Source organism: Triticum urartu, chromosome 7, assembly GCF_003073215.2.
Source record: "Triticum urartu cultivar G1812 chromosome 7, Tu2.1, whole genome shotgun sequence".
Classification (NCBI taxonomy): domain Eukaryota; kingdom Viridiplantae; phylum Streptophyta; class Magnoliopsida; order Poales; family Poaceae; genus Triticum; species Triticum urartu.
In genome coordinates this window covers 498599096-498610776 of record NC_053028.1, presented here as the reverse complement: position 1 = coordinate 498610776, position 11681 = coordinate 498599096, and the positions used below count along the sequence as shown (strand labels likewise).

Here is an 11681-nt window from a genome sequence, read left to right as displayed (position 1 = left end):
GAATATTTGAGTTATGAGTTTGGTCTTCATTTGAAACAATGTGGAATAGTTTCGCAACTCATGCCACCTAGAACACCACATCATAATGGTGTGTCCGAACATTGTAATCATACTTTATTGGATATGGTGCGATCTACGATGTCTCTTACCGATTTACCACTATCGTTTTGGGGTTATGCATTAGAGACAGTTGCATTCACGTTAAATAGGGCACCATCTAAATCTGTTGAGATGACACCGTATGAACTATGGTTTGGCATTAAACCAAAGTTGTCTTTTCTTAAAGTTTGGGATTGCGATGCTTATGTGAAAAAGTTTCAAACTAGTAAGCTCGAACCCAAATCGGAGTAGTGCGTCTTCATAGATACCCAAAAAGAAACAGTTGGGTACACCTTCTATCACAGATCCGAAGGCAAGATATTTTGTTGCTAAGAATGGATCCTTTCTAGAGAAGGAGTTTCTCTCGAAAGAAGTGAATGGGAGGAAAGTAGAACTTGATGAGGTAATTGTACCTTCTCCCAAATTGGAAAGTAGTTCATCACAGAAATCTGTTCCAGTGATTCCTACACCAATTAGTGAGGAAGCTAATGATGATGATCATGAAACTTCAGATTAAGTTACTATGGAACCTCGTAGGTCAACCAGAGTACGGTCCGCACCAGAGTGGTATGGTAATCCTGTTCTGGAAGTCATGTTACTAGACCATGACGAACCTACGAACTATGAGGAAGCGATGATGAGCCCAGATTCCGCAAAATGGCTTGAGGCCATGAAATCTGAGATGGGATCCATGTATGAGAACAAAGTATGGACTTTGATTGACTTGCCTGATGATCGGTGAGTCATTGAGAATAAATGAATCTTCAAGAGGAAGACAGACGATGATAGTAGTGTTACTATCTACAAAGCTCGAATTGTCGCAAAACATTTTCGACAAGTTCTAGGTGTTGACTACAATGAGATTTTCTCACTTGTATCGATGCTTAAAAGTCTGTCCGAATCATGTTAGCAATTGCCACATTTTATGAAATTTGGCAAATGGATGTCAAACCTGCATTCCTTAAATGGATTTCTTAAAGAAGAGTTGTATATGATGCAACCAGAAGGTTTTGTCGATCCTAAAGGTGCTAACAAAGTGTGCAAAGCTCCAACGATCCATCTATGGACTAGTGCAAGCATCTCGGAGTTGGAATATACGCTTTGATGAGTTGATCAAAGCATATAGTTTTATACAGACTTGCGGTGAAGCCTATATTTACAAGAAAGTGAGTGGGAGCACTACAGCCTTTCTCATAAGTATATGTGAATGACATATTGTTGATCGAAAATAATGTAGAATTTTCTGGAAAGCATAAAGGAATGTTTGAAAGGAGTTTTTCAAAGAAAGACCTCGGTGAAGCTACTTACATATTCAGCATCAAGATCTATAGAGATAGATCAAGACGCTTGATATATTTTCAATGAGTACATACCTTGACAAGATTTTGAAGTAGTTCAAAATGGAACAGTCAAAGAAGGAGTTCTTGCCTGTGTTGCAAGGTGTGAAGTTGAGTAAAGACTCAAAACCCGACCACGGCAGAAAATAGAAAGAGAATGAAAAGTCATTCCCTATGCCTTAGTCATAGGTTCTACAAAGTATGCTATGCTGTGTACCAGGCCTATTGTGTACCTCACTATAAGTTTGGCAAGAGGGTACAATAGTGATCCAGGAGTGGATCACTGGACAACGGTCGAAAATATCCTTAGTGGAATAAGGAAATGTTTCTCGGTTATGGAGGTGAAAAAGAGTTTGTCGTAAAGAGTTATGTCAGCGCAAGCTTTGAAACCGATCGGGATGACTCTAAGTCTCGATCTAGATACATGTTGAAAGTGGGAGCAATTAGCTAGAGTAGCTCCGTGCAAAGCATTCATACATAGAAAATTTGCAAAATACATATGGCTCTGAATGTGGCAGATCCGTTGACTAAATTTCTCTCACAAGCAAAACATGATCACTCTTTGGGTATTAATCACATAGCGATGTGAACTAGATTATTAACTCTAGTAAACCCTTTGGGTGTTAGTCACATGGAGATGTGAACTAATCACATAAAGATGTAAACTATTGGTGCTAAATCACATGATGATATGAACTAGATATTGACTCTAGTGCAAGTGGGAGACTGAAGGAAATATGCCCTAGAGGCAATAATAAAGTTGTTATTTATATTTCCTTATATCATGATAAATGTTTATTATTCATGCTAGAATTGTATTAACCAGAAACTTAGTACATGTGTGAATACATAGACAAACAGAGTGTCCCTAGTATGCCTCTACTTGACTAGCTCGTTAATCAAAGATGGTTAAGTTTCCTAGCCATGGATATGTGTTGTCATTTGATGAACGGGATCACATCATTAGAGAATGATGTGATGGACAAGACCCATCCGTTAGCTTAGCACGATGATCGTTTAGTTTGTTGCTATTGCTTTCTCCATAACTATACATGTTCCTATGACTATAAGATCATGCAACTCCCAAATACCGGAGGAACACTTTGTGTGCTACCAAACGTCACAACGTAACTGGGTGATTATAAAGGTGCTCTGCAGGTGTCTCCGGTGGTGTTTGTTGAGTTGGCATGGATCAAGATTGGGATTTGTCACTCCGATTGTCGGAGAGGTATCTCTGGGACCTCTCGGTAATGTACATCACTATAAGCCTTGCAAGCAATGTAGCTAATGAGTTAGTTACGGGATGTAGCATTACAGAACGAGTAAAGAGACTTGCTGGTAACGAGATTGAACTAGGTATTGAGATACCGACGATCGAATCTCGGGCAAGTAACATACCGGTGACAAAGGGAACAACGTATGTCGTTATGCGGTTTGACCGATAAAGATCTTCGTAGAATATGTAGGAACCAATATGAGCATCTAGGTTCTGCTATTGGTTATTGACCGGAGACATGTCACGGTCATGTCTACATAGTTCTCGAACCCGTAGGGTCCGCGCGCTTAACGTTCGGTGACGATCGGTATTACGAGTTTATGTGTTTTGATGTACCGAAGGTAGTTCAGAGTCCCGGATTTGATCACGGACATCACGAGGAGTCTCGAAATGGTCGAGACATAAAGATCGATATATTGGAAGCCTATGTTTGGACATCGGAATGGTTCCGGATGAGTTCGGGCATTTTCCGGAGTACCAGGAGGTTGCCGGAACCCCCCCGGGGAGTATATGGGCCTTATTGGGTCTTAGTGGAAAAGAGGAGAGGGAAGGAAAAGGTGGGAGGCGCGCCCTCCTAGCCCAATCCGAATTGGGAGGCCCCCCCCTTTCCTTTCTCCTCTCCTCCCCTTCCTTCTCTCCTACTTCTACTACATGGAAGGAGGGAATCCTACTCCCGGTGGGAGTAGGACTCCCCTAGGGCGCGCCATAGAGAGGGCCGGCCCCTCCCCTCCTCCACTCCTTTATATATGGGGGAGGGGGCACCCCATTGACACACAAGTTGATCATTGATCTTTTAGCCGTGTGTGGTGCCCCCCTCCACCATAATCCACCTCGGTAATATCGTAGCGATGCTTAGGCGAAGCCTGTTCCGGTAGAAACATCATCATCGTCATCACGCCGTCGTGCTGACGAAACTCTCCCTCGAAGCTCTACTGGATCGTGAGTTCGCGGGACGTCACCGAGCCGAACGTGTGCAGATCACGGAGGTGCCGTATCTTCGGTACTAGATCGGTTGATCGTGAAGATGTACGGCTACATCAACCGCGTTGTCATAACGCTTCCGCTTATGGTCTATGAGGGTACGTAGACGATACTCTCCCCTCTCGTTGCTATGCATCATCATGATCTTGCGTGTGCGTAGGAATTTTTTTAAAATTACTGTGTTCCCCAATAGTTTCTATCTTAAAACACTTTATCTGACTATTGTGCTATTTCAAACAAAACTAATTTTATGCACATGAGCTATACAAACTTCCTTTGAAGCCACATATAGCTAATTGGCCCTCTTCTGAAGGAGGGATGTTGAGTACACAATATACTCATTGCCCTACTTTTGTTGCACTTCGGAGGTCTATGAAGACGAGGGTGCAAACTACAACTAATATGACAATCTTGAGGAGTGAGGTCACGTGAACTACATCGACTGCATGTGGCTAAGATAGAGTCACTGCGTATTTTTACTTTCCGCTACTTCTTTGAATGTAATAAATGTCATGAGACGTTGCACTATGTATGTCTTGTGGCAAGTTATAAAACTTGGAATACATTTTAAACGTTTTGCATTGATACCATTTCATTATGCTTTCAAGTTGATCATGAATTGACAATATACATAGGAAGGTCTAGATGTTAAATTTGAGGTTCTCACATAGTCCATATCGAAGGGGCAGAAGTTAGAGCTTATGGTGCACACTAGTCGATGTACCTTTTTTTAGAAACAATAGCACTGTCTCATTTTCATCCATGTAATATGTAACATGTAACATGTACGAATAACATGTAACATGTACCTTTTTTAGAAGCGAGATATATGTCGGTACAACAAGTAACATGTACGAATAACACTGTCCCATTTTCATCCATGTCTCACTTATTGGGTAACCAGTAGTTAGTGGCTTTGTCTCGGTGCCTACTGCTACACGCAGCAACCATTCGCCTCAGTGACAACAAGTAGTGGGCTGGCCCATCATAGGATTTTTTTGTATTCTTCTTTTTATTGCGAGGCTTCTCATTCACAAAAAAAAGAACATGCATTTAAAAATGTTTATGTAGCGCAAAAGTTTTGTTCGCACAAGTTGAAAAAATGTTTGCAACATTAAAAAATGTGAACACGTTTAGAAAATAATGTTTATGAAATTTTGAAATTTTTTAGTGTGTATCAAAAAAGTTCAATGCATATCAAAACAATGTTCATGTGTATACGAAGAATGTACAACATGTATTCAGAAAAATGTACAATGTGAACATATTCATGGTGTATCTGAAAAACGATTCACATATATTTAAAAACTTTTAATTTGTATTCTAAAAATGTTCAATTTTTATTTAAAAACTATTTACCATGTATTCAAAAAATATTCAAATATGTATCTGAAAAATTATCGTATATTTAAGGAATGTTCAATGTGTAGGAAAATAAATATTCATGGCGTATAAAAATGTAGAATATTTACTAAAGAAATTCGAAAATTTCGGGAAAAACAAAAATAAAAAGTAAAAGTAAATAGGAAAAAAAAGAATGAATCAAAAGGAAAACCTATTGGGCAGGCTCACAAGTGTTTGTTGTACTTAGCGCTAGACAGTCAAAATCCACAAAAAGTCATGCGCTCGCTAGGAATCCGATCACGAAACTCGGGGAGGTCCTATTTGGCGAATCCTATTTTAGCACTGCAGGCCGCTGGTTACTACTGTTTTCCGCAAACCAGCGCCTGCAGCAGGGTTAGTTGGGCTCAGCCCATTCTACTTTTCTTGTTCTGCTTTTAAGCGTCAAAAAGAGGTGCGTGCACCAGGGTTCGAACTCGCGATGAGTGCGTTGCGAGGGAACAAGTAGAACCAGAACACCAGCTTGCACGCTGTTGTAAATGTTCTCGTTTTGTTCCTTTCATCCTTTTTCAAATAATTTGTTTGGTTTTATTTTTTTCGGCCTTTTGGCCTTCTCTCTTCTTGCTTTTTGTTCTTTGTTTTCCTTTTGCTTTTTAAATTTCGCAACTTTTTTTCAAACCAATTGACTTTTCTTTTACATTGATGAACTTTTTCCAAATTCGATGAACAATTTTCAAAATCAATGAACTTTTTCAGATGAATTCGATGAAGTCGTTTCTGATTTTGATGAATTTTTTTCAGATTTATGAACTTTTTCAAAATTTATGAACATTTCTTCAAATTCTATGAATTTTTTCAAATCCAATGAACTTTTGCAAATTCATGAACTTTTTTTAAAATTCGTGAACATTTTTTTCCAAATGGGTGAACTTTTTTTCAAAAATTCGATGGACTTCTATTAAAATTAATGAAATTTTTGTTAAACCGATGAACTTTTTTCGAACTCGATGAACTTTTTTCAAAATCGATGAACTTTTTCCATTTTTTTTTAATTTTCTGAAAATTTGACGAACTTATTTTCAAATCCCATGAAATTGTTTTCGAATTTATGTTTTCTTTTTTTGGATAATTTATATTGGGTATATGTAAGGTTTCACTAAATCAAAACATTAAGTAGTATTGTTTTCTTGTTAGTAGACAATAAAGTTTCTTTTGTGTAGTGGTTAGTGTGGATGGCTGTCAACATTGCGATTCCAGGTTCAAATCCCAGCAATCCCAATGGCGGTGGTAGATTCAAACATTTTTAAAATTTTGAATACTGACATATTTTTTCAGAAACGGGAACTCTTTTCAGCTCTGTGATTTAAAAAAACTCAATAGTTTTTGAATTAGTGAACAATTTTTGAAATGCCGAACTAAATTTGAAGACATGAACAATTTTTGGAAAGCAACATTTTTCAAACATGTGTTTTTTTAACCAGAACAAAATTTGAAATTCCCGAACAAAATCTGAAAAGCAAGCAGTTTATCAAATTTGTGAACAAATTTTGAAAACAGGAATATTATGAAATTCCAACCATTTTAAAATCATGAACATTTTTTGTAAATTTGAGAAACTTTTTTAAATGTTTTTAATTAATTATAGTTTCTGAAAGAAAACATGTTTTTAACATTTTAAGCATTTTCTAAATTGAGAATGAAAAGAAAAAAACAAAAGAATTAGAAAAACGAAACAAAAAAGTATAAACTAAAAATAAAAATAAAAAACCCAAAAAACTAAAAAGAAACAGAAAAGAATCAGCCCAAGAACCTTCTAGAAAGTTAACAAAACCGGTAAAGCCAAATAGAACCTGGTAGAAGGTTCCTAAAACCAGGAGTAATGTATCGGCTTTACTAGGCTGGCCAAATATGTCGTCGCTCAAATGCGTCAAATAGAGAATTCTACATGACTCTGGTCTCGTAGTATGCAGATATAGCTTTTGTGCATCACCATTCCCTACCGCTCTTGTAAGAGCATCTCCAACAAACGCGCGGTAGGGCGGCGCGCTAAAAAACTTTTACAACGTTGAAAGAGCGTTTTCGCGCGCGAGGGAGGGTGGTTGCTTTTTCAAGCGTTGCAAATTTTAGCGCGCCCCTGTAGAGCTTCAGCAGGTGCGATAAAATCTACAGCGCGCGACCAGCCGACTCTTGGCAAATATGAAACAACACACCAATTTAACTATATCATGATCTCAAACTAAACAAATATGCAAAATGAAAAGTTGGAGCAACATAGCATAGTTCAAATGCATGGAAAAACAAAAGAACAAGTTAGCACTTGAAACACAAAAGATAAAGCATGAACATGGAAAATAAAGAAATGACACTTACCCTATCTCTATCATTAGTGCCACTTGGGTTTATCTTGTCAACCGAGGTCATTGCCGCCGCCCACTTTTGAGAATCTTTGTTGATCATCGACCACCGGGAGCGAAGAGATTTATTGGTGCGCTCAATTCCTCTCTTGTTGTGTGTACCAAACAACTCCTTCATCCGAAACCAATATGTATCTCTAGTTTGGTCCGTCCGAACGGTGGCATCCATAGACACATTCAAGCATGTCTTGCATGCAAAACGTCTTCATCAATGGTGTAGTTGCACGCCCTTCCTTTCGGTGCATCGACGATACCCTCACCATCCTCATCCACTTCATACTCATGATCATCTTCATGCACTTTGAGACCAATGAGAATTGTTGGAGCCAACACCCATAGTTAACATATATGTGTCATCATTGAAACTACAAAGTATGATAAAGGAAACAAATCAAGGTACCCATATGTATACATTTATCTAACAACAACAAAAAGGGAGGGGGCCATACCTTGTGGGCATTTCCTCAAACACCTTGTGGGCATCCGCCGCTGGTGCAACAAATTGTGAGCTCTCCGGCGCTTCGGGCGGCCGAACGCGCTGCGGAATTCTTCTTCAGACGCCTAGAAGCGCCGTCCAATTTCCTCTTCTTTTGGGACGCCTCGCCGTCGCTTTCACCGCCGCCTTTGGTCGGGTGGAGCCGGAGCCCCATGGCTTCACGGCAGGCGGTGGCGCGACATCACCCTGCGAGGTCGTCTGGAGCGCCATGAAAAGGCCATGCGCGAGACCGGTGCTTGGAGGAGGAGGGGCGCTGGTGGCGAAGCTAGGGTTTGCGGCGGCGGCAGAGGGGGTCGCGGGTGTAGGGAGGGGTCAGGGGATGTCGACGCGGCCTTTCATCGGTGCAATATCGCTGGCGGCGGCGCAGGGCAGGGGGGCCGGAGAGGTCAGGGCGAGAGTTGCTTGCTCGCGCGCAAATCTTCGCTATCCAGCGCGAGGAGCGGGCGCACCAAAAAAGCAACGTGCAATGCCGTTTTCCCAACACTCTGAACCTACTTTACCACGTGCGGTGTTTTAGCGTGTCTGCTGGAGCGCCAGTTTTAATCACGCGCGCAATATAGTCGTTTTTTTACAAGGGGGCTGCTAATCGAGCGAGCTTGTTGGAGACTAGAAGCATATGCGCGCCTTGCTGCGCCGTTCTACTTTTCTATCATTTATTTATTTAATTGTTAATTCACGACTATATTTCTTAGTGACACTTAACCCATCAAGTGTCGGACACACGTAGTTGGATGTTTGACCCAAACCGTAAATAATACCTACTGTTGGATGGTTAGAAGGACATTGACATCCCCGCCGATCAGAGTTCAAGTCTCAGACTTGACATTGGTGCTCGCATTTTTCTGTATTTATTTCAGCCCTTTTGGCCATGTGCGTTCAGTGGGAGATGTTACCGTCGATTATGAAGACATCTGTGGCAATTTCGTCAATCTCAAAATGATGTAAGGGCTCAGTCTCTCAGAAATGCTCATAAGAATAGGATAAGAGTGCATACACTTATACGGATAAATGTATGTGAGCAACTTTGATTATACTGGGTTGAAAAAACAATAATTACTCATCTAGTAAGATACTGTGATTATCTAAAAAAAAACTAAGTGGTTCTTCTAAAAAAATAGAAGAGATGGTCATTTTGACCCTCCCAGCCCTGAAGCGCTCAGAGCCCTTCCATTCTAGGAGCCTAGATATTGTAATGATGCTCTCATCTCGGCGAGACGGAACTCGGTCTGCTAGCAGGCGAGATATCTCTTGCGCATCGCCATTCGCTAACCGATGGGGACCCATACCAGAACTGTAGGGAGCAAAGGAAACAGTTCGACAAGGCTGAATTGCACAAATCAGCAGAGGACATCACGCCATCACTTAAACTGCCTACACACACACACGACGACCGTGTGATATCTCGCTCCGTGCGCACTTCTCCCCGTCCTCCTTGTCTTGCTCCTCACTCCGCGCGCGCGGCCACAACCGCACGTCCACACGGCGCGTGCGCTCACTCTCGACACGTCACTCTACGACGCCGCCAAATCCTCGCCGGTCGCCGCAACCCGCTCGAACTAGCCACTGGATCGACACGACTCTTCCCGAACGAGCCAACGGAGCTCCAAAGTCCAAACCGTAGGCCGCTCAAACCGCCGGCCGAGAGAGCGCGCGGCGCGATCCACTGCACCGCGGCCGGCGGCACGCAGAGAAATCGGTCGCTTTCCATTTTCCGTCCGGCGCACGGCGGAGAGCAAGAAGGCCTATTTCTACTTCTTCCTCGACGCCGCGAATCTTGACTCATAGTATCGCGACCGCGACGGCGCCTACCCAGATAAACTTCTAGCGCCGACGGTTTTGTTCCGCCGAGGCAGCATTCGCACCAAGGAGGACAGCGCGCAGCAGGCACGCACTCATGCTGAACCTGTACCCGAGGCTGGCGACGGGCGGCGCGCTGGCGGTCGACGACGACGAGCCGCACATCTGCTACGCCATCATGGCGGCGCTGGTGTCGCTGCTGCTCTTCTGCGTGCTCCTCGCCGTCGTCAGCCCCGCCAGGGCCTGCGCCATCACCAGCTTTCTCGTCCTCCTGTTCGGCCTCGTCGCCTTGCTCGCGCCAGCGCGCGGCACCGTCCCGGTGCACAGGAACGGGAGCGGCCTCGGCGCGCGGCCGCCCGCGCCAACCGTGCGGCTGGTGCGCCGGTGCACGTGCGGGCTGACGGACGCGGCGATCGGCGCGCTGCCGACGTTCGCGTATGACGGCCCAAAGGCCAACAAGGGCGGCGGCGACGAGCCGCGCGCGAGCTGCCAGCTGCTGTGCGCGGTGTGCCTGGAGGACGTGCAGGGCGGCGAGATGGTGCGGCAGCTGCCGCCGTGCAGGCACCTGTTCCATGTGGACTGCATCGACATGTGGCTGCACACCCACCGGACGTGCCCGCTCTGCCGCTGCGAGCTCTCGCCGCGGAAGGCCGCCGCGAAAGCCGTCGCCGCGACCGCCACGGGGTCATCCGCCCACCCCTTGCCACCGGTGTGAAACTGATACACACTACCGCTGTTGCTGCATCCTGTAGCCACATTCCTTCCTTCATTCCTTTCTGCGAATTCGAATTACCCACGCGGCAATTAAGCCAATGTAGTGGAGAAAGAAGATGATTCAGTGTTCGATTTAGTACTGTGGGCGTACGTGCAATTCATTTGGTGTATTCAGTAAGACAGAATGAAACGATCTGGCAGAGATTCCATTAGGCGGTGGTCAATCGGGGCGTTGGAACTTAGCAGGCGCGAGGGATAAGCTTGAGGCATAGCGACACTGATCACTTCCCAACTCTAGATAATCCGGAAATCTATCCGATGGAGACTCGTACCGAATTCGTACGGCGGGGCAGTGTCGCGCACGCCTGGAATTTGCCCAAGCAGGCATGGGCGCAGCGTAATCGCCGAAGGCCGGCGCGGCGCGCCCGCGTCGAGAGCGTGACAGGGCTGCCATTGCGCTTGCATTGCACCGACCTCATCTACGCCTGGCCTGAGCAGACTATGCTTATGATGATCACAATTGGTAATCTGGGGAGGGTACGAGCGTGTTGATAGGTGACTTGACTTGACAATGGAGGACGTGAGACACTCCACGCCAGGCTTTCTTGCAGGTTTGCAGCATGGAAGTGAGCTCCGAATGTCCTGCGCACGTATGTTTAAGCTTAGAGCATCTTCAGCTATTCAGCCCTTAAAAATTTAAAATAGCGTCGTCGTCTGGGGGCCAACCGACAATAAAATTAGCATGGGGGCTCGGGTTCCGAGCCGACTCTCCAAGTTCGCCCCCAGCCGCTGATTTCGGCCTAATTTCGACACAAATTGGCCCAAATGCGGCCCACATTCGGCGTGTTTCGGCACAAATTCAACTAAAACTAATTTTATCACATAGTTCGTCACAGAAATCAATACAGATCAAATAGTTCAACGAATCAAAGTCACAATTCAAACACAAATAAAAACTCACACGTCGAGCTAGGCGTTGCCTTTGAGCCTTCATAGGTGCTCCACCAGATCGTGCTGCAGTTCTTGATGCACCTGTGGGTCTCGGATCTCCTGACGCATATTGAAAAAGGCATCCCAGGTTGCCGGTAACTGGTGGTCAACTTGCGCAAGAGGACCCTGCTTGTAATATGGTTCAATGTCAAACACTGGCTCTTCCTGCTTGCTCTCAATGATCATGTCGTGCAAGATGACACAGCAAGTCAAGACTTTCCACATTTGATCTTTCG

General features: G+C 44.1%; 1 protein-coding gene across 1 annotated transcript; it reads left to right on the top strand.

The window, feature by feature from the left end:
• Positions 1-9359: 9359 nt before the first annotated feature.
• On the top strand, positions 9360-10667 carry LOC125521706 (RING-H2 finger protein ATL74-like). The gene has a single exon (XM_048686765.1). It carries the CDS (start codon positions 9839-9841, stop codon positions 10454-10456), a length of 618 nt encoding a protein of 205 aa, XP_048542722.1. The 5' UTR covers positions 9360-9838; the 3' UTR covers positions 10457-10667.
• Positions 10668-11681: the final 1014 nt, after the last annotated feature.